This window comes from Puma concolor, chromosome B1 (assembly GCF_028749965.1).
Source record: "Puma concolor isolate L17-30 chromosome B1, mPumCon1.1.hap2, whole genome shotgun sequence".
Classification (NCBI taxonomy): domain Eukaryota; kingdom Metazoa; phylum Chordata; class Mammalia; order Carnivora; family Felidae; genus Puma; species Puma concolor.
The window spans coordinates 169,870,066-169,894,649 of NC_141670.1; the positions used below are offsets into that span (position 1 = coordinate 169,870,066).

Below are 24,584 nucleotides of genomic sequence, written 5' to 3' on the forward strand. Positions count from 1 at the left end.
AAAATGCTCCCTTCTGCATATTTTGCACCTAGAAGAACATTATTTAACATAATTAAGCATACCTTAATTGAAATGTGACTGAAACGTATTAACAATAAAAATTAAACAAAAATAAATATAACGTTTAAAATAAAATATGCTCCTTTAATTACAGGTAATGCAGTTATAATAACCTTAAGTGTTACAAATGGTCTTTAAGTGACTAGTATGTCAGTATAATCTTCCAGTCACACACCTGGTAATAAAATTGTACCGTTTACTACAAACAATCTTAACTAAGAATGTCCTAGTATTATAGTGAAATAGCTAAAGATACCTGTTTTTAGTACATGGTTCAGTAGTTAACTTTTGTGCTTTAAATGGCATAGCTGAGACACAGTTTAGAAGATCTTACCATCACTGCCCCTGATGTTAGGTGCTGGTTTTAGGTTCAGGTCCTCAAGCAAACTGATTTCTGGTGACTCTAGCTCCCTAGCTCAGAGGCCAAGCTGCTGCTAAGTAAAGAACTAAGAAGGCTAATAGATATTTCCACAAGGCAATAAAATATGGTAGCTAAGAACTGGTGGGGTTTGGATAAAGAAACCACTGTTTAAATCCTAGCTCTGTCAATGACACTGGCAACGTGGGAGTCTGAGCTTCTTGCCCTGTAAGATAGGATGGTAATAGTATCTATATCTTGACTGTGTGTAGACTGAATGACGCAATGCCTATGGAGCTCAGCTCAGTGGCTGTCACATATTAAACTCAATAAATGGTGGCTATTCTAATACTCATTTACATTATTGTAGTATCTGCAAAAATCTTAGTATAGCAAAGTCCTATCAGGGATACACTTAGAAGGCACACAACTCTAAACCATGAAAATCACCTGTTTGGTAGGGTGACCAGGGGAGAGAACTTAAGCTTATATTAAAAAATTTGAAAAATATATTTTATTACTTTAAGTAAAATTGCTTCCTAAAAAGAGCTTAAAGGAAGAAAATTAAATGTGTCCAAATTCTATGCCTACTAATAAAATACAAATATTACATAGTATACACATGGTGTATACTTCATGTCAGGTACCAACTTCTTTCTCCTGAAAGTAATGGTAGAACAGAACACTCTGTATTAGAAATTATATGTAAATGCTCTTCTAGTTTCAAATATACTGCCATTTTCCAAAATACTGTTACAGAATTTCATATTTCATCTGTTCTAATACAGCTAGAAGAGATAGGAAAGATAGGTTATATAAGGATGAAATCACAGGTAATTAACTTCTATACACAATTTTAATAAATCCTATCTTCTGTAAAATTACTTCATAATGTAATAACCTTAGTATAACATGTATCAATAGTCTTATCCCCAAAAGACATTTACGTCATTCAGTACATTCAAGGTAGAGGACAAAATTAAATAGCTAAGTTATTTCTCTTACTGTAATACCATCTGCCCTCTCATTTGTTCATTAACTTGGTAAACATAGTAGTTAAAAGGACATATTTAAAAATTTTTTTTTTTTAACGTTTTTATTTATTTTTGGGACAGAGAGAGACAGAGCATGAACGGGGGAGGGGCAGAGAGAGAGGGAGACACAGAATCGGAAACAGGCTCCAGGCTCTGAGCCGTCAGCCCAGAGCCTGACGCGGGGCTTGAACTCATGGACCGCGAGATCGTGACCTGGCTGAAGTCGGACGCTTAACCGACTGCGCCACCCAGGCGCCCCAAAAGGACATATTTTAAAGCATGACAACCATTTACTGCCTGTGTGATTCAACTAAATTACTTAACTAAAGCTCAAATTTTCAATTATGAAATCTAGCAATTAATACTATTATTAATACTGCTGCTAATACCAAATACCTATCATTTTGCACCAAATGCATTTTAATTATAAAATTAAGACAGCTCCTACCCTTAATTTTAATTTAGATGTGTATATAAATTGTCTAGTTCCAAATATTTATAAAAATTTTAACAAAAACTAAACAGCGCCTGTCCAGCTAGTATGCTATTTGACTTTATTTAATAACTCCTATAAATCTAAATTTATCCAGCTAACAATAAACTGATAAGGTGATTTTGAGAATATCTTGGGGTTGAACTAGAGAGAATCTTAAGTATGGGGCCTTTCAGTGTAAGAAAAATACTCATGGGGCATCTGGGGGGCTGTGTCAGTTAAGCATCCAACTCTTGATTTCAGCTCAGGTTATGATCTCAGTTTGGTTCGTGAGATGGGGCCCCATGTGAGGCTCTGCCCCAACAATAAGGATCCTGCTCGGGATTTTCTCCCTCCCTTTCTCTCTGTCCCTTCCCTGCTCATGTGTGCTTGCTCTCTCAAAATAAACTTAAAAAAAAATATGCGTGAAAACAAAATAGTTAAGATTCACTAAGTACATACTATTGTGTCATACACTCTTCTGAATATTCTAAGCATACTATCTGATATAATCTTCCCAACAACCTATGGAGGTAAATAATAGTATAATCCTGATTTTACTAAAGAGTAAACAGAGATTAAGTAACAATCTACCTTGCCAGTGAGTGGCGGAACAGAAGTTTGAAACCAGACAATATGGCTTCAGAATCCAAGCTCTTATCCACCTACTACTTCCTTTTCAAAGAAAAGCTAATAGGTTATTTTTGTTTATTTTTGAGGGGGCGGGGGTGGGGAATGAGTGGGGAAGGGGCAGAGAGAGAAAGAGAATCCCAAGCAGGTTTTGAGTCGCTAGCACAGAGCCCGATGTGGGGCTCGAACTCACAAACCGTGGGATCATGACCTGAACCAAAATCAAGAGTAGGACACTTAACCGACTGAGTTACCCAGGTGCCCCTGCTAATAGGTTATTTAAACCCAAAAACCCTGAAAGCAACAAGCAAGTTTTATAATTTTCACTCTGTTGTCAACATATACAGTTACTAAGAAAAAAGATACACAAATTTTAATTTATGAAAATTCATTATATTTTTTTTCCAGCAATTACTTATCAGATTGTGTCTTTAGAACTTTTATAAAAGCATCTCTTGGAACTTCAATGTTGCCAACTTTCCTCAGTTTTTTCTTTCCTTCTGCTTGTCTCTTCAAAAGTTTCATTTTTCGGGTAATATCACCACCATACTGAAAAATATTTTTAAAAATTTGAAGTCCAACAAATTACTCCATAGAAAATTAATCATACAATTACATACAGACATCAACACAACTACAATAACCTTACAATTATTACCCATGAGATACACATCTGCAGTTACCTTTCTAATCCTTTCATAGATCTTAATTTAACACCTTCTCAAAGAATGATAAAGGCTTTATTTATATTTTGGATGAGATGAAACTCACCAATGAAATCTAGTACTATGTTATGCATGTCAAAGAAGAATTATCAATCCTCTTACTGATTCAAATCTTGAAATTTTGCATCATTTATCTATAGTCCAATAAACTCACATAGGCACAAATGTGCCAGTCCCTATGCTAAGGATTTAGAACAGGCATTTACTGGTTAATTCTCATAACTGAGTTAAGAAAACGTTTTAACAGAAAAGACACCTCGACAAAGCAATGTAAGAGAGGTGGATTTCAAACTGCCATACTCTTCCCAGTCATTGTCTTCAAAATCTCTCCTTGGAAATTATGTCAATAATGTTATCCTGCTCTTAACTGTTACAAAATACTATCTTACACAGTACTTAATATAAGGAAATTTTTATAAATAAGATGGAATAAGAATGTTATCAAAATGAATATGTTAGCCAACCTGAGATTTACCTACTTAAAAAGAAAACTAGGGGACCCTGTGTGGCTTAGTCGGTTAAGCGTCCAACTTTGGCTCAGGTCATGATCTCATGGTTGGTGGGTTTGAGCCCCACGTCCAGCTCTGGGCTGAAAGCTCAGAGCCTGGAGCCTGCTTCAAATTTTGTCTCCTTCTCTCTCTGCCCCTCCCCTGCTCACACTCTTTCTCTCAAAAATAAATAAACATTAAAACAAAAACAAAAACAAAAACCTAGAGATGAAATAAAAAGTTATTATAAAAACAATGGAAACCAATATATTTATACTGCTTTTGACTTTAAACCCATAAAATAGATCTATTATTCAAAGTAGAATACAGGTAGATACGTACACATTTTGCCAAAACATTTTTCCTATAGGCTTTCACACTGTAAAAGAGGAAATTTTATATAAGAATTACATAATTTCATTACACTCTTTAAAAGTACTTTATTTTCAAAAACAATCTCTCCTTTACTAAAGATTTAAATGATCATGTTATACGTAACTAAAATTAGCTCAAATGCTCTTGTATCTATTTGGGTGTATTTGACATAAAATAGAAAATGAATTCAGCATGAACATCAACATAAATTTTATTAAGAATAAAAAAAGGTCAAGGCTTGTGTGTAGTCTTGATTAGGCCAAATTCAAGCCTTAATTATATGACCTTAATTATAAGAATTATACAAAGTAATTTCTGGCTCAACCTAAAACTACTACTAAGCACTACTACCAAAAAATTTAAAAATGGTTATCATCGCATCACTAACTCTACAAAATGTGGGTTAAGAGTGACTAGGAATATAAAGAATATATTATTTTTATAAAACTCTTTTCTGGGAAAACTAAATAATTTTAATATATCCACTCAAGCAGTTATAAACTAATCTTTCTATAGTGCTTCTAAAAGGATAAGAATTAAGAAATTTCTGTAGCATTTGGTGGAAGACAGGAAATTTGAAAAAAGCTCCATTTATATATATTCGTAGGATATAAAAATCTATTTTTTTCCTTTAAGGTATTCTACTTCAACACACTTACATTAGAATTATTTGATATTTTAAATTGCACTTTCCAGGATGTTCCCTGGTTATCAATTCCTGACCAATCTCCGGGTATTCATGAAACTCAAAACAATTAACTAAAGCAAAATTGCGTTAGGAAAGAAAAATTCGTTACAAATACAAATAAAATTTATCCAAAGACTATATAAAAATGGTGGTTGTCACTTCACCACTACTGACACATGCAAGTTTGGGTTTAAACTACAACTGAATAGCAATTTCCAGCTAAGGAAAGACTTCTGATTTCCCAGAAGTCAAGGAAAGAAATATGCTACCAGATAGTTCTTGCACTTACTGTTACTAGTAGAACAGCTTATTCCATGTCCCAATTTATAGATCACATATCATAAAAAAGATAAATTAGCCTATTTTCCATGTCTACTGAATCACATAATCAATCTACAATGCAAAGCTTAATACATAAATTAGCCTATTTTCCATGTCTACTGAATCACATAATCAATCTACAATGCAAAGCTTAATACATTAGCATTCTTCTCTCATCTTTCTGATTTATAATTCTGCTAACTCTGAGGAAGTAATATTAAATGCTTTAAGTAAAAATCATAATTTAATTTTGTCTTTTGGAAGAATATCTCCAACAATTCTTTTTTTTCAAAACTTCTTCAAAAGTTTCAGTTGCTAGTAGTTTATACACTATTCCTAACTCAGGAAATTCAGTAGTCATTCAGTAAAATGAGTGGAAATAAAGCAATTCCTCAAACCAATGTCCATTATGTTAATAATTATACATAATATAGCTTAAAATGTTAAATTTAAGTAAATCATTATAACAGTCATCACTTAATTAAACGGAATTAAAAACCAGTTTAGTATTTCCCCGAGTAGGAATAAAGCTTAGGCCAATGAGAAGTTAAATTTTTCAGTATTATTTCATTCTTAAGTCATATAATTTCTAACCATTTATCATTTCTAGAACAGGGAACAAAAATGAATTTCAACTCACGTTTCTCTTGCAATGATTTTACTTCCAATAGCAGCTTGAATTGCTATCTCAAACAGTTGCCTAGGAAGAGAATCCTTCAGACGTTCACATATGGCTTTGCCAATAGAGTGTGCTTTGTCTCTGAGAGAGAAAATGCAACTATTTACACATCCTAAATACAAACATTTAAAGTAGCTTTCTAGGGGTGCCTGGGTGGCTCAGTAGGTTAAGGGTCCAGTGTCAGCTCAAGTCATGATCTCATGGTTCACGGGTTCAAGCTCTGAGCCCTGCATCGGGTTTTGCGCGGACAGTGTGGATCCTGCTTCAGATTCTGTGTCTCCCTCTCTCTCTGTCCCTCCCCTGCTTGTGCAAGCTCTCTGCCCCTCCCCAGCTCATGCTCGCTCTCTCAAAACTAAAAATAATAACAAAGTAGCTTTCTAGCCTATATGTATAATAAACATAAAGGTGATTTCTTTCTTTTTTTTTGGATTAATCCATTTCTTGTTTTAAGTAGACGCCACGCCCAGTGTGGAGACCAATACGGGGCTTGAACTCACAACCTGAGCTGAGGAGATCAAGAGTTAAGAGACTGACCTTGGGGCACCTGGGTGTGTCAGTCGGTTGAGCTTCCAACTTTGACTCAGGTCATGATCTTGCAGTTCACAAGTTTGAGCCCCACATTGGGCTCTGGGCTGACAGCTCAGAGCTTGGAGCCTGCTTCAAATTCTCTGTCTCCCTCTCTCTGTCCCTCCCCTGCTTGCACTCTCTCTCTCAAAAAAAAATAAATAAATAAAAATAAAAAAGAGAGAGACTGAGCCACCCAGGTGCCCAATAAAGGTGATTTCTTCAGGAGGTTCAAATGGAACTCATCTGTCATAAACATCGCTTCTCTCTGAATGATAGGACTTCTCTGATTGCAAAAATAACATGACCTATTACAGAAAATCTAGAAAAACATACATAAAAACCACTCCCCTCACCCATAGAAAACCAATGTTAAACATTTTAGAATCTCTGTGTTAAACATATATCCGTCCAGCTATTTTTCTGCATACATATTTGTTATTTTACAGTTTGGAACATAATGTATATATGTTTGGCTTTTTATTTAGTAGGCATTTTTGTCACTTAACAGTACTCCACAATATAGTTTTAGAATGGTTTAACATAACATGATTATTAAACAAGTGCTCCATTATTTTTATCAATCTGCTATTTGTTCAATGTGTAAGGTATTTCATTTTTCATTATTAAAAATTTTTTATGAAGATAAAAACTTGTTCTCAATTTTAAACCTATCATGAAGTTTAAAAATCATTTATTTTGTCCTATTTTGGTAAGGAAAACATTTCTTTCCATGACACTATCCTTTTTTACTATAATTCTCTTCTTTCATATTTAATAGTTTGGGAAAAAGAAGCATGGAAAAAGAATGGAAGGAGAAACTAGTACAAGGAAATTTAATTAATTACTTTTAAGTTTTCAAAATGTCATTGTCAAATAAAAACGATCAATAATTTAAAAACATGTCAAAAGTGGTTACTTTCACATTCCATGAATGCTAATTTCTATTCAACTTACTTGTGAACAATAGTTACCAGCTCCTCTACAATATTTCCGTTCAGCAGAATATCCATTTTTACAAGTTCTGCAGTCTGGTAGCCTGCATCTTCATAATCAAAACTATGAAGGAAAAATATCCAAGTGGTAGATAAACGTTATACTTCCCAACAGATTATTTCTCTTTGCAAAACATCTTTTTTCTTCCCCTATCCTCCACCCAACTTTCTATCAAAATATTAAACATACATTTCACATAAACAAATCTAAATGACCAGAGTGAGAAACAAACTCCCTCATCTTTTCACATTTATGAAATGAGAGGCAAAAGCAAGGGGAACATGCTTTGTGGGGGAAAGGAAAATAAATTGGTAAGCCAGTCTAGGAAAATGGGACCATGAAGGCAAATGTCACATTCTTCCCAATGTTTCCTCCCAACAGCTGCTTGCTGGCTGTAGACAATAGTATGTATTAATTCTCAGAATTTCACTAAGTTTGGGTTTCTGTTTAGTTTTCTGTTGCCAGTTAAATAAATGTTATGGCTTTGATAAAGAGTCATCATAAATAAGACTTTCGGACTTCATATATTGCTATTCAGTTTGAATCTGCTTTTTTAGGGATGAAATGAATTAATACATATAAAGCATTTGAACAGTACCTAATACAAAAAAAAAAAAACAAAAAAAAAAAAAGCTATTTAGAACAGAGCCTATCTTAGCACATAGAAGCACATGGTTAGCATCAGCTGTTTACTATTAAACAATATGGTCAAAGCTTATCATGCCAATTAAAACAGAGTTAACTTACAAAACTGAGGTCTAATGAGAAAGAAAACTTTAATTATGCTTGCATGTCTTTTCAGTTATGGATAAGAACGTGGATAGTCCTAAACTGTCTTAACTGGAAAACGAACTCATGCCTAGAGTTGCAAATGTTTGGTTTCTAAAGCTTTTAGCCGGAAGGTGACAAGTTGATACTCATACTCTCTAAAACCAGATTATTATCAAGTTTTGCTAAATCCTTTTTCTTCAACAAACATTATTAAGCATTTATTATATACCATCATAAGTACTATGCAGAACACAAACAGAGGTAAGAAGACCTAGACATAGTCCCTAGATATCACCTGTTTACAACTTTAAAAATGTTCTGTGCTCCAAAAATTTAGTTTCTTCACTCACTTTTTCAAAAGAAGCCATTATACAAATGTCTGTATTTCTGAGCCAGCCCAATGGAAATCTAACCTCTATTCAAAATATTCATTCAAGTGTACCATTGGAATGAAGGAAACACATTTAGAATTCTAAAAGGCTACTTGGGGTTTGAGGGCAAACAGGTCTATCAAAGTAAGTGTCAGAAGCAGCTTCAATATAGTCTTTATATAAGAAAGGAATTTCCTCTTCTGACCCAGCTGCAGAAGATTCTTGCCACTTGGTTTAAGAGAAATTGTTCCTAATCTCAATCCATGAGAAGCCGATAACCTAGGCTATGATGGATTTTTTTTTTTAAGTAAGGAATTGACTGCATATAAAAAAGATACATTTTGAACATAAGAATTACCTCAATTCTGGAAGCTGGCATTATTTTATTTTTACATAGTTCAAAATTAAACATGTTCTCTCATTTAATCTGAAATTTAAGTTTCTAAACTAAAAGATTTTAAGATCACTTAATTCACACAGTGATGTATCCAAATGCAAACTATAATTGACAGGCTTTTGTTTAAAATGTTATTTATAACCACTTAGCTTAGTGATCTTTTAATTACAGTAATTGTTTAATAACATGCTGCCTCAATTCATTTTAGTTTAAATCCCATTGCCACTTATTTAAGTTCTTGTCTGAAAGAAGACAAAGAAGAAAAATATTGGGTGACAAAGCAGAAAAAATAATTTCTCAATACAAACGCACACAAAGAATACTCCTTTGTATCAAGGGTTATAATGACTTTTTCATTAAAAAGCTCCTTTCATAAAGCTAAATTTCCAGGTCACTATAGCATGTTCTTTGAGTATTGTAATTTTTCTTTGAATGTGTTTTTTACAGATGTGAATATTCATTTTCCCTTCTACTCCTCCAGCATATTCTATATTTTCTTTGTATTCCAATATATTTATATTCCAGTAATTTATATATTTATAATTAAGTTAAATATATTAAATTTATTTTATATTTAAATAATTTATAATTTAAATAATTAAACTTAAATATATACAAATTAAATGTATATATATTTATAAAAATATATTTATATTCCAGTAATTTAAGATTTCAGGATACTCAGGGCATCTAGAGTTATCTACCCCAATATAAACTATTCCCAAAATGCTATGCATTGAGTTGTTACTTAGTATTAAATCTTCCTTCACTTCTAGAGGGCTGTTCCCCCATGTACTCCTGGGGATGAGACCATGGTTTTCACAATGTGGATCACTTATTCCAGGGAAGAACAAGTTATTAAAGTGTTCACAGATACAAGGGCACACCGACCACTTTTTACAGACTAAATATGTACTTCTGTTTTCCAAATGTAAAGAGGTGCTCTTAGGATTACATAACTACAAATACATATTACATGTGCCACTGAGATCACAGTAGCTTTTTTTTTTTAATGTTTTATTTATTTTTGAGAGAGAGAAACTGAGTATGAGCAGGGGAGGGGCAGAGAGAGAATGAAACACAGAATCTGAAGCAGGCTCTAGGCTCCGAGCTGTCAGCAAAGAGCCCGACACGGGGCTCAAATTTACGAACCTCATGACCTGAGCCAAAGTTGGACGCTTAACTGAGCCACCCGGGCACTCCATCATAGTAGCTTCTTGAAATTACATATAATTCTAAGGGACTGGGGGAGTACACTCTTTTTATCAAGGGGATACTACAATATTTTTTTTTTTTCCTAAAAGCAGGGTAATAGCTTGATGAATCAAAGGAACTCATTCTTCCATAAGCAAATTATGAGTACTCCCTGACACTTACAAGGTTGCTCCAAGACTTTCTATCCTTAGAGTGGTTTCTCAACTATCCTCAAGAGAGCAGAGATTATTAAATAAATAGAGTATTAGAATACTCATGCTGGTCAATATTTCAAACGAATTGTCCAGGTATCTCAATTTCTCATTAAATTTTTACCTAGCATATCCAGAAGACAGGGATTTCAAAGAATCATAAAAATCCACCACAATTTCATTCAAAGGGAAAAGATATTTAAGCATAACTCTATTTTGATCAATAAATATCATATTCTTCTGAACTGCTCTTCGAGCCTAAAAAAGAAAAAAAATGTGTTTAATGATAACCTATTTAAATGGTTTAAAATGAATATAGAATGAGGTTGATTACCAATTTAAAAATTTCCTTACAAATCCTAATAAAGAGTGGCAAAATGAAGGAATATTTCTTTAATGGTCTACTAGAATTCTGAAAACAATACTTATAATACAGAGGACTATTTTGTATATAACATATTTATTACTAAAGCCTTTAATCCTTTGTCTTTATCTAAGAATTTTATCTTTTTAAAATTACATAGTATGCAAAAATAAACCAAATGTAATTATAGATAAAGTAAAAGTTTTAATTTCTTGGTTTACAAATAAAAAAACTTAGGCCCAAAGAAATTAAGTGACTGACCAAAGTTTTCTAGTTTGTGAATACAGAATTAAAGTGCAGGTCCACTAGTAATCATTTTAGAATTCTTTCCAATACAGGTCAGAGTATTTCAATAGGTTTGTTTTGAGGACTGTGATTTGGGGATTAAGTCATTTATTACAATGTGGCAAAAACTTGAGTCAAAAGTCTCAAATATTATAGTTATCCTTCAAACTATCCTCAATTTCAAGTACTAAAAAGGCTAAATTATTCTTTCAGCTAGTCAGTATAAATAAGCATCAAGTTTCTTTCCTTTGCTAAACTATCAACTCAGTAAATTAAGACAGATGATCAAAATTGCAATTCTATTTTCTCTTACTTAAAATCACTGATTTTAAAAGTATAGATATCTATACACCTCTCTCTTTATATATACACATGTAGATAAGACCTTTGTGAAAATTTCTTATAAATTCAATGTGCTCTGCAGAAGGAAACCTTTCAAAACCTGAGCAGGAACCAGTTAGGGAGGACTAAATTTACTTTTATATTAAATTGTATTACATTTATACCTGGCAAAGCATCATTACTTTCCCAGTATATTCATCTGGTGTGATAATGGTACCCAAAACAACTGGCTCCAAATATTCTGTTACTTTTGATTTTTCAGGGAATTGTGCAGGATTGATGATTGTAATTTCCTTTTCTCTGTAATCCTAAAAATAAGAAAACCACCAATAGCTAATCAAGATCTTAATAATTACATTTGAAAGTTTTCAATTTTTACAGTATATGCTAGCATTTATTTTGTTATTGCACTTGTTGAATAAAAACAAAATAATTCCTCAAGGTTAGACTATTACCTTAACATGCTTTATATTTTAAAACTATCGAATTATAACCACTTAGTAACAATTTTTCATAAGTAATATATTGTGTTCATCGACATTTACTAAACACATCTCATGTACCACTTAGAAATAGTATGATGTAAAAGTACATTTTAATCTGCCCATTATAAGGCATTAGCTTCCTAAGTTAATTTTGTTGGAAGATATTTACAGATGCCAATGTTAAAATTTGTTTAGAATGAATATATTGCCACTTAGATGGAATACAGTATTGTCTCTATCATTAACCTGAAATCTAAAATTTCCTACAGCCAGATAGCAATAAATGCTTCACTTTTTATAAGATAAACTACTTATGACCAAAATTATATTCTTCATTTTTGTGCTAGATTTTGAACAGTATTTAAATTACTAATTCTACTTTTTACTCTCAGTAACAGGCTAATATTGACAATATACAGATTTTTATCAGGTTAAGAAAAATACTGCATGGATTAGTTAAGCGGCTTCTTTATCATTAGTCATAAGGTAATTCAATTTTTAATGTCTACTAATCAAGAAATAGCTCACATAATAGCTACTCAGCTAATGGTGTACTAAAAAGTTTCTCTTGCATTCCGCATACACACACACACACACACACACACACACGTATTTAGTTTTCCCATGTATGCTGGTTCACAACAGTACCTTTATCAATTTTGCTGATGAAAGAACAGCTTTATATGGAACAGTAGGGGTTGTCAAAATTACAGAAGCATTATATTCTTGTTCTAGTCGCTGGTTGAAAACTTCCATGTGCAAAAGTCCAAGAAATCCCAACCTGGGGGAGAAAAAGCCAAGCTCCAAATATCTGTCTCAGGGGTCTAGTTCCTTTGATGAACATAGTCTTACTTTGTGGAGGAAGGGTAGAATCAAAAGTCATTCAAGCAATTCACATCATAATTAAATGCTGATATTAAATAGAACTCAAAATTTCCATTGGGATTCTATTTAAAATTGCTATAGAACTTACCCACAGGACATGAATACAGGGTGAAATAGGCAGATGGTTGTTTTAGTTAGCTTTACACTAACAAGAACTTATCCTCAGTAATCAAATGTACAGGAGCAATAAACCACTTAAACTTCATTTTTCAATAAAAATCTGACACTACGGTGTAATAGAATCTTACCTCCAGCCAGCACCTAAGGCAAGGCTACTATCTCGATGAACCGTCACACTGGAATCATTTATAGTCAGTTTTTCTATAGCACTCTTCAGATTATTATATTCAGATTGGTCTATAGGGTACATTCCTGAAGACACAATGATTTCTAGTTATCACATGTGAAAATATGCCTAAAAGCTAAATATACAATGCTTCCAAGATCAAAATTAATCATTTACCTTTTAAATTACTTCCCTATATTTCACTGACCACAAGAACTGGCATGCTAAAAAAACTGAATGTTAAGTTACATTGGCTTTAAATATCTTTAAGTTTCAAAGCCTTATGAATTTACAACTGGATTCACACTACAAGTGATTTTTTTATGTGTTTGCACAAATATAATTAAAATAAAGAAGAACCATGAAAATTAAACCTATTGTAAGAAAAATATATTTCAAGAAACAAAAGTTAAAGACATTCCACAGCTACAAATGAAACTCCATTAGTAGATAAAAAAACAAGTAAAAATAAAAACTACACCAAATCCTTAATTCTTCAGGGCAGATAATCTATTAAAACCAAAGATATGATTGACTTTGCCTAAAAGTGGGCATAAACAAACTTCCTACTTCCCAGTGCAAGATCCTAAATGGAGAAAACCAAACGCTAGATACCCAGCATAGAGTAACTTAATGACGTTCAATCAGGTGTTTCTTTTTCAAACGTCTGTAATACCACACAGTAGTAAAAGGTTGTGAAGTTATACACAGGAGGGGTAACACTATCCCCACTATCCACTATCTACACTAGCACTGTACAATATATTTTTTTTAAGTTTATTTATTTTGAGGTGGGGAAGGGGCAGACAGAGAAGGAGACAGAATCCCAAGCAGGCTATATGCTCAGCATGAAGCCTGATAAGGGGTTTGATCTCATAAACAACGAAATCAGGACCTGAGTGGACATCAAGAGTCAGATGCTCAACCAACTGAGCCACCCAAGCACCCTCAGCACTGCACAGTATTAAAGAAAGTCCAACTAACAGGAAGGCACTCAGTAAATGTCCACTGATAATTAGTGATAAAAACATCCTAATTAGAAAAATATTCCAGGGGCTCATGGATGGTTCAGTTAGTTAAGCATCCCACTGTTGATTTTGGCTCAGGTCATGATCTCCCAGTTTGCGAGTCCAAGCCCCGTGTCAGACTCAGCACTGGCAGGCAAAGCCTCACTCTCTGACCCTCCCCTACTCATGTTCTCTCTCTCCCACTGCCACCAGCAAAAAGTAAATAAATACACTTAAAAAAAAAAAAAGAGAGAAATATTCCAAATGTAATGACTTACTCTCTAGGAAAACAAGAAGGAGATTCATATTACTATGCTCTTTCATATATCAGGTAACTTATTTCTTAAGTGCTTGTATTTTTTAAGTTCTAAAAGTTTAGGAAATGATTTCCTACATAAAGTTTCACTACACATATGAAATTAACTAATACACATGAATAGCACACAAAAAATCTAAAAGCAGCAGAGAATTCTAGTTTAGCTGTTATTTAAAATGAGTATTTCTAGTAATTTTTATTTCAGTTTACACAACAAATTGGCCCTCATCCTTTGAATTTGTGAGCTCCTCACCTGCAAATACCATTGGTTTCGCTGATTTAAACCCAGGCAAGGGCTCCACTGGTTGTTTATGTAAATACAATGTATCTCCTATTTGTGCTTCAGTGACATCTTTCATCCCAGCAATCAGATAGCCCACCTGTCCTGCATATCTAAATAAAATTATTACATGGAAATATTGACTGCTTTAGTGTTTCAAATGCAAACTCATAATTAGCTCTACCTTTCCAGGAAATTATTACACTTTCCAAACAAAACCTTGTCTAATTCAAAGTAAGTATTACATATCACAATTCTCAATGCTAAGGATTGTCAGCAAAAAAAAACATACCATGCTTTACAATCCATTATCAAGGACCTCTGCAACACAACAAGTCTATGGTCTTCTTCATGACTCTGCCCACCTTTGCAAATTAAACAACAGCTTCTAAAATATAATGTAAACACAGTAAAACTAAGTGCAAAAACACCAAATGCTTCCTATAGTGTAAAACACTATTTTATTAGTGAATTGTATCACAAATGTACGTAAAAAAAAAAAAAAAATAGATATTTAACCAAGCAGAAAAATGTGAACTCTTAAATAAATCTGACGTCAATTTGACGTTCCTCTTATAGGAAAAGAGCAGATCCCAAAATTTCAGTTTCTACCTTAGTTCTAGTTCTTTTTTTTTTTTTTAAGAAAATTTCCTACATGATAACAAACTAATTTACATTTAGGATAAAGTACCAAAATCTTTAGTGAAGATACAATAATAGTCAATGTTATGATCTATATGATGTAACTGAGACCCCAATTTGAGTAAAATTAAAATAGATTTTATGACTAGGGGGGTTCTGGGTGGCTCAGTCAGCTGAGTGTCCGACTTTGGCTCAGGTCATTATCTCATGGCTCGGGGGTTCGAGTTCTGCGTCTGGCTCTGAGTCTGACAACTCAGAACCTGAAGCCTGCTCCCAATTCTGTCTCCCTCACTCTCTGCCCGTCCCCCGCTCATGTCCTGTCTCGCTCTCTCTCTCAAAAATAAATAAACATTAAAAAGAAACTTAAGGGGCGCCTGGGTGGCTCAGTAGGTTAAGCATCCAACTTCAGCTCAGGTCATGATCTCACAGCTCGTGAGTTCGAGCCCCGCGTCAGGCTCTGTGCTGACAGCTTGGAGCCTGGAGCCTGCTTTGGATTCTGTGTCTCCCTCTCTCTCTCTACCCCTCTTCCGCTCATGCTCTGTCTCTATCTCAAAAATAAATAAACATTAAAAAAAAAAAAGAAACTTAAAAAGAATAAAAATAAAATAGATTTTATGACTCAATTAAAAAATGTAACGAGCAAAATAGTGCTAGTTTTAGACATACAAGATTAAACGATCAAGTGTGACTATATACCCACTTAATTTACTACCTTAATTTTTACAGATGAGGAAACAAAGACCTTAGAATGCTCCAAGTATGTACCAGGTGATTTATCCCATCAGTACCCAGAATACTGATGGAGTAGGCAGGCAAATATTCGTAAGTGAACTCAGAATTCAGTTTTTCGCTAAACCCCACATGCCATGGATCCCAATCAAAGTTTTACCATGAATTCCATACTAAAGAAAAGAATTACCAAATTTTCTTCACTACTTTTATGTTGAAAAATCTAATTATAAAAAATTAAGTATTAAAACTGATACCCAGTATAATGTGGATATATATGGGTGACAGAACCATCTCTTTCACTGTCTCATCAAATATATCAATATAGGACCCAATGTGCACTAGGATCATAAAATTTGTCACAACTAGTCAAAAGGAATAAAAATACATCAAATTTATACTGTCCTTCACACATGAAATTCCTTTTGCAAAAGCATTTAATATTTAATTGCATTTAATGGTAAGTTTTTTGTGTTTTTTTTTTTGTCTGAGTTACGAAATTGGGACTAAGGATACCAATCTAAGAAAGGCAGAGATAGAAACACATACAAATGTATTTTAATTACTATTGTAGATTACTTACAGTTTATGTGCTGGCTGCTCATTAGGGTTCAGAACTCCTACTTCATTAACTTCATGTATCTTTTTAGTATGTGCAGATACAATTTTATCTCCTTTGGAAACCACTCCATCAAATAACGCTACATTGGCTATCACGCCCCTATACTGGTCAAAGGTGGAGTCAAATACCAAAGCTCTCAGGGGGTTTTTGCGATGTACTTTGGGACTATTAAAAATAAGGAAACACACACACACACATAACAAATTTAAAATCTTAATGTCTATTTTCAACTCAAATGTTATGCTTAATTTACTCTTATACCTGAGAAAAGCTGATAACTGTCAAGACAAAAACATCTTCCCATAAAGTACAATGCCTATTTTTAAATCAGTTTTAATTCAACCTTAAGTTTTAAATGAATGACTGTTTTAAAATGATTTATGAGGGGATGCCTGGTGGGCTCAGTTGATTAAGTGCCTGACCCTTGAGTTCAGCTCAGGTCATGATATCACAGTTAGTGGGGCTCATGGGATTGAGCCCTGAGTCAGGCTCACAGCATGAAACATGCTTGGGATTCTCTATCCTTCTTTTTCTGCCCTTCCCCAGCTGGCATGCACCCTCTAATTTTTTATTTCTAAAAAAATAGGGGCACCTAAGTGGTTTAGTCGGTTAAGCGTCCAACTTTGGCGCAGGTCAAGATCTCACAGCTCAGGAGTTCGAGCCCCAGGTCGGGCTCTGTGCTGAAAGCTCAGAGCCTGGGGCCTGCTTTGTATTCTGTGTCTCCCTCTCTCTCTGTTCCTCCCCTGTTTGTGCTGTCTCAAAAATAAGTAAACATTAAAAAAATGGTAATAAAATTAAATAAATAACAAATAAATAAATAACTTATCCTCTCCAACCACAAGAATGGGCTAATCTAAAATAACACATGGGTGGCACCTGGGGGCACCTGGGTGGCTCAGTCGGTTAAGCGTCCGACTTCGGCTCAGGTCATGATCTCGCGGTCCGGCGTTCGAGCCCTGCATCGGCCTCTGTGCTGACCACTCAGAACCTGGAGCCTGTTTCAGATTCTGTCTCCCTCTCTCTCTGACCCTCCCCCGTTCATGCTCTGTCTCTGTCTCAAAAATAAATAAACGTTAAAAAAAAAAATTTTCAAAGAACACATCAGACTGACAGTCTTTATACCATTAAAGACAAACAAACTATAGAAAAATAGCAAAATACTTACGGAGGTATTCTTTCAATGACTGCCTGAAGAACTCTTTCAACATTTGTTCCAAGTTTAGCAGAAATCTAAATTTAAAAAAATAAGCATTTAAAGACTATTTTTCTACCTGGTGACTGAGTTTTATAATCAGAAAAAAGAAAGAATTCTAACAGTTATCAATTTAAAGAAAGTAGTAAAAGGAAGCACAAAACTTATACTATACGTCAAGTGTCCTTCCATTACAGTTGGGTGACTCTATAGTTCTTTAATTAAATTACAAAAGCATTCTGATTATGGTATTGAAAGAACAGTGGTGTAAGAGTTTTAAAATATCTGAGTAGTTATGACTCTGTATGGAATGCATGACTTTGACCAATACGTATTTCTTTGAGCTGCAAGTTCCTCATCTAATAAATGATTATTTATATTTTTCCTAAATCTCAAGATTGTCATGTGAAGAGAATAAACAATATATGTGGATGATAAGTATGGCATTCCACCTAAAACACCACAATTTGTTAAACGAATATCCATGACAACACCTGTCTTATTCAATTTACTATGCTTACTTCTTTCTTTACTTATTAAATGACTGTCTCCCCAAGGAGAATGTAAATACAATGAGACATTTTTCTCAGAGAGATGCTATGATGCAGAGTAACTTAGGGAGGCCTCTCTGATGAACTGAGACAGGGGTCTTGTCTATTCAGCTCACTGCTGTGCTCCTAGCTGACACCTACCAAATAAGTACCTGAATAAATTTTGTAAAGATGCATTAAAATCAGAATAGTTGATTACACTTTAATAAAACATAACCCAAGTTATGAAACCATAATTCCAGGACTGCTTTATGAGGTCCCTCTTTATAATAAAAAACATTAAATTCTGTGTATGTGTATATGTCTCTAAGGGAAAAAAAAAATACTGCTTTTCAGTTATTACATTGTTGTATGTAATCAACCACTGTGTTAAGGTTAAATAGATAAAAAACAGTTATCACCTGAAATATGCCTTTTCAAAAATCAAACAAGACTGAAAGTGGAAGCTAAACATTACATTGTTGCACTAACATAGTTACTACACAAGCACTAGCACAGCAGTTTGGTTGTGGCTATTCAACACTTAAATCATCATTTGAAAATGAAAATTCAAATTGAAACTGGTATCAACTTGGGGCACCTGGGTGGCTCAGTCGGCTAAGCATACAACTTCTGATTTCGGTTCAGGTCGTGATCTCACTGTTGGGGAGACAGAGCCCCAGGTTGGGCTCCACAGAGCATGAAGCTTGCTTGAGATTCTCTGTCTCTCTCTGCCTGTCCCCGACTTGTAACACATACAAATGTCTTAAAATTGGTTTGAACCTGCTCATCAAAGGAAGTATTTCCATAGGGACAAAATGGCTAACAAGAAATACTACTGCAATCAATTGCAGAAGGCCTACATTTTAGTCCTGGCACATTAGCTCTCTAGATCTTACTCTTAAGAATGGGATAAAATCTTTGACCCTTAGTTCTTTCAACTGTATCTCAAGTGGGACGCCTGGGTGGCTCAGTCAGTTAAGCATCTGACTTTGGCTCAGGTCATGATCTCACAGCTTGTGAGTTAGAGCCCCACACTGGGCACTGTGCTGTCAGCTCAGAGCTGAAGCCTGCTTCAGATTCTGTCTCCCTCTCTCTCTCTGCCCCTCCCCCCCAAAAAATTAACATTAAAAAAACATTCTTACAACTGTATCACAAGAAAATTCCTATCTGTCATAACCACGTAACAAGGATTTCTGGGAGGATCAAATGAAATATGAAGAACTTTGTAAAACTATGAAAACTTTATATAATGATGGACTCTCAAATACTATGAAATTTCACTAGGCCAATACCTGAGATTTTTAAAAGTATAACTATGTCTTCACAAAAAAAAAGGGGGGGTATCTTACCTTAATACATTCATCACTTGGAATATCAAACACTTTTTCAATTTGTTTTTCAACCCTTTCAGGATCAGCATTCTTCAGATCGATCTTTAAAAAAAAAATCATTATGCCTTACTTAATGCAGTAAAAATAAAATGTATTACATATTAATAGTATTTGGAAATATTTAAAAGCATACTTATAAGCTAATTGATCCCTCTATTTTTCTTTTCAAAAGGGTTAAAATAACCTAGATACAGGCAATACAATTTTAACAAGTATAGCCATTGAAAAACAAAGGGCAGGTAGCAGGGCGTGCAAAAAATTTAGGTAGCTGGCAACTCAAGGCAGGAGAAGTGTTCAGTAACAATTTGTCAACCAAACTGTAAACTGACTTTATAAGTTAGATATAACTTATGGCAACAAACTGTCTTACCTGTAAGGCAACTTTGCCTCTTTTAAATTTAACTCCAATATCAAAAAATTCAACTAAATGCAATGCAGATTTTTAAATTAAGATTCTTTATTAGTTTTAAAACATAAAAAGTTAAGGTTTAATAACAGTGCTCAGTTTAGCACTTGTTATGTTTCATGTATTACATTATTTCCCCGAAGATTGTAAGTGCCTTTTCTTTTCCTATCCATGCTTTATTTTTTTTATATTTATTTTTGACAGAGACAGCATGAGTCAAGGAGAGTCAAAAAGAGGGGTAAACACAGAATCCAAAGAAGGCTCTAGGCTCTGAGCTGTCAGCACAGAGCCCAACAGAGGGCTCAAACTCACAAACCATGAGATCATGACCTGAGTGGAAGTGGGAAACTTAACTTACTGAGCCACCCAGGCACCCTTCCAATCTATGCTTTAGTGTAACAGACATATTTTGGCTGCCCTGCCTGTATTCCTTTCCTGCAGAAATAGCCCTCAATCCCTCCATGTAATTCAGGGAGACTGTCTTCTAAACTACATGTAAGGATACAGGAATTTGAGCTGCAATTCTATTCTGTGCAAATTCAAAGAAGTAAATCCTACCAATATATTTAATATAGAGTTGAAGATCCCTCATATAAAAATAGTATACCAAATAATCAAACACTAAATTTACTTTTAGAAGGTAAAATAGTAAACAGCATTGTTGTCTCATTGGAATTACCTTGTTTATAACTGGAATTACCAATAGCTGTGCTTCAAAGGCAAGAAAGAAGTTTGCTACAGTTTGGGCTTGAATACCCTAGAAATAATAAGACACAAGATACTGATATGACCATCTACCAACTATCATAAAACTTGTAATATAATACCATCCCACACATTTTCCCCAAAAGCAGAGGTATAAACTATGGTATCTATACTTCCATGCATCTGGATGATTCCTTGTGAAAATTCCTTTCATTTCAGGAAACGTTTATTGGAGGACACTGTTAGGACTAGGGACAAAAACATGAAACATGAACCCTGAAAGCTTACCAAAAAACACATTCATGCAGTGCAGTTTATAAAACCCAGTACTATACATATAAGGTAGGCCTTGACCTTCCCTGAAAAGATCAAGAATGGTCTAACACAACAAAGACCTTCGGGTTTAGAATGAAAAGTTTATGAGAAGCTGAAATACATCAAAAGCTTACTTTAAATAGTATATCACAACTCTTACATCATCACTCAATATGTTTTTATGTTTATCTTTATACCACAAAAGAACTTAGTAATGTTATTGGCATGTTTCTTTAAACCCAACATTTCCCAAATTATTACCTTAAAATTATCCAAAATGACTTCTAAAATAAATTCATTTTCAAGGTCTGCTAAAAATTAGTATTAAAACCCCAAATTAAGAACTACTACAAACTGAGTTTTTGGAAGGATAAATCTCTTAACAGTTCTGATCAGCATAGAATGTTTAAAATATGGACTAGTCCATTCCAGACTGCTTTAGTGCAATAAAACTTCAAATTAACAGGACCAAAGCATATGATTTTGGTTAACTAATAAAATAAATCTTATTTTCAAGCGTAAAAATTCTATTTCCAAAATATATTTTAAGGAAAATCTCTTGAACAACCAAGGAGCACGTCACACCACATGAAATTAAAAGTACCTACCTCATTTGCATCAACCACAAGTAAAACACCCTGGCATGCAGAGAGGGACCTGGATACTTCATAACTAAAATCCACATGGCCCTGAGGAACAAAAATCATTGATACTTCTGAAGTTAGCCATAATTATTTTTTTATGCCAAACCTACTGACTCCTCTTGATAGAAAGTTAATAGGTTTCTTTTTTTAGTGGATGCTTGTGAAACAAGTTACTCAAACATAAGAATACTGAGGAAACAAAAAGCAAAGTTAAATGTTTATTTAATGTTCAGTTCAAAAACTGAACAAGGATTTGTTTGCACTCTTAATACAAGGCTGACTTCAGTAATAAAGACAAAATTAATTCTCAACTTACCGGTGTATCAATGAGATTTAAAAGGTACTGCTTCCCTTCCCAATTATAGAAAAGAGATGCTGTCTGTGCTTTAACAGTGATTCCTCTTTCTCGCTCCACTTGCAATTTGTCAAGAACCTGCTTATTATTTTTTGTTTTATCAATTGTGCCTATAAATAGAAATAGTTATTGGTACTTCTAAGAGCTTTTAAAAAGACACAATACTGGATACAAAATTAAACCAGTTGGGGCACTTGGGTGGCTTAGTCAGTTAAATATCCAACTCTTCATTTCAGCTCAGGTCATGATCTCACAGTTTGTGAATCCCCACTTGGGATTCTCTCTCTCCCTCTCTCTGCCCCTCCCCTGCTCAAGTTCTTTCTTTCTTTCAAAACAAATAAATAAACACTAAAAGTTTTTTTAATAAAAATTAAATTAAAATAAAACTTCAAAAAGCATGGTAAAAATAATGATTAATCACTCATGGCCATTTATAAAATGAAAATACCTGTTAGTTCCAGAAGCCTGTCAGCTAAAGTACTTTTGCCATGATCCACATGTGCAATGATACTGAAATTTCTAATATTTTCAACAGAGAATCTAGACATGTCAATTTTTTCCTAGAAAGAAGAGAGAAATGAAACATTTATGCGTATACATTTTGCATGATAGGAAACAAATATACTAATTCAAAAATGTTCCTTTTGTCTTCTTTGAACAATTTCATTTATGACATTTATATTATTCCTCTGAAAATAAAGAGATATACAGCTAAACTCTTATTACAAACAATTGATTAAAATAGCACTCATCAAATACATGAGTTTCATTGTTAAGGTGATAACTTAGCTAATTAAGAGTCCCTTATAAATATTCCTACCACTGAGAAAATGATTTTCATGAATGAAGAACCCAAGACACCTAGAGCTCCTGAAAAAGCTTAGAGCAAGCACCTTGTCTAACAAAACCTCTTGAGGCCAAAAACAAAAACATACAAACAAAAGCTACAGAAATGTTTTAAGGAGAAAAAAAAGGAAATTCTTTGCCCCCATAATACATTTAACCAGCAATCATATCGAGTTAAAAACCTGTGCTCCTAATATTATCTTCAAAAGTTTTATTTAAATAAATTTTTGTCGTTGTTGTTTGGCAACTTATTTGGACAGAGAAAAAAGTTTTAACATCCGCAAAAAAATCTCAAAAAACAAACAATAAAAACTCTTATCATACTTAAAATTTAAAAACATTTTAGAATGTGACTCCTGAGTTTTAGTTGCATACATCATCTTTAATGCTTTAGGAAGACTCACTGCAACCTGCTAAAAGTGGGTATACAAGTAGAGTATGTCTGGTTTTTTGTACCCTAAATACTTTATTTTTCCAATCAAATCTGTATTTCATAACCAGCATTAAAAATAGGAAAATTACATTGAAATCCACAATACTCGTGACCTTTATAAATGTTCTAATACAAAGCAGACAACGAAGGTGCAACTTACATGTGAAAGAAATTCTAAGAAAAAAACTAAACCTAATTTTTTTGCCCAGTGGATTCCTCCTTACCCTCATCTTTCAACTGGCATTCAATTAAAAAGATATACAGGGCAATACCACTTTTAAGAACTTGAAATTGCAACATAAATTCATTTTACATTCCCCACGCATTTTAGAAAAGGGCAATTAATCATATTTAAGTCTTATTTTTTCCAATTACTCATAACTTGCATCCAGTTACTCTACTTCTCTGCCTACACTGTATCTCTTCATAGTTATCAAACAGTGCCTTCTCCACCACAAGAACAAAGGCTCAGAAAACAAGTTTGTTTGGGGTCACATAAAATAAACAATAGTTACCCACATTACAAACTAGGAAAGTCAGAACGTGACTTGTCCAAGGTCACATTGGGGAGTGGTGGAGGATTCAGAACCCAGAGCGCACCTGGAGCTCTCAGCTTTGCCGCCTTTAAAGAATCGCAACCTGTGTCCACAGGTAGTTTAGGAAGCCCTTCACGCTTCCAAATCCGCCAGGAGCGCCCTCCCAAGTTTTAAAACAGAGTTAATTAGAGCCGAATGGCGGTCACCTTGCGCTCAGCCGAGGTGTAGAGCCTGTCCCAAGCCCTGAACTCGGCAGGGGCCCCACGGGTCGGCGTGGGAAGAGGCTCCAGGCGCCCCCGCTGTGCGGTCCCTGCGGCCCACACTGCCAGCGCGCGGCCGTGCGACCAGCCCCGACCCACAAGAGTCCACATCCCTTCGCGCGACGGAGGCGTCAGGTCTGCACCTCGAGACAGTTCTGCGCCATCGCCGGTAGCGCGATTTCCTACAAGATGCCCCCGGCTAAGATCCGGCGAAAAAGACCTAAACCGTTTCACACCGGCGGAGAAGAAAAGCTGCCGGGGACAACTCCGCCCAACTAGTGACTCCGGTGCGACACAGGGGACGCAGCGCCGCCGTTCGGCGCCTGCACGTCGCCCGACGTCGTGACGCCGGCGTGCCTCCGCGCGGGGCTGTAAGGGAGTCACGTGAGG

The 24,584-nt window shown here is 34.6% G+C and overlaps 1 protein-coding gene across 4 annotated transcripts; it reads right to left on the bottom strand.

Annotated features, from left to right (window-relative positions):
* Positions 1–1,983: 1,983 nt before the first annotated feature.
* Positions 1,984–24,501, bottom strand: GUF1 (GTP binding elongation factor GUF1). Of its 4 annotated transcripts, none has more exons than XM_025921870.2 (17): positions 24,141–24,501; positions 22,568–22,679; positions 22,081–22,229; positions 21,729–21,809; positions 20,780–20,857; positions 19,653–19,736; positions 17,744–17,808; positions 16,540–16,743; positions 14,559–14,698; positions 12,945–13,068; positions 12,460–12,592; positions 11,491–11,634; positions 10,460–10,593; positions 7,352–7,453; positions 5,792–5,911; positions 4,110–4,146; positions 1,984–3,103 (listed from the first exon to the last, which is right to left on the bottom strand). In XM_025921870.2, exons 1-17 carry the CDS (start codon positions 24,303–24,305, stop codon positions 2,966–2,968), a joined length of 2,010 nt encoding a protein of 669 aa, XP_025777655.1. In that variant the 5' UTR covers positions 24,306–24,501; the 3' UTR covers positions 1,984–2,965. The 4 variants fall into 4 exon arrangements, with proteins under 4 accessions (XP_025777655.1, XP_086561265.1, XP_086561266.1 ...); XM_086705139.1 differs by lacking the exon at positions 24,141–24,501 and adding an exon at positions 23,999–24,134; XM_086705140.1 differs by lacking the exon at positions 24,141–24,501 and adding an exon at positions 23,918–24,008.
* Positions 24,502–24,584: the final 83 nt, after the last annotated feature.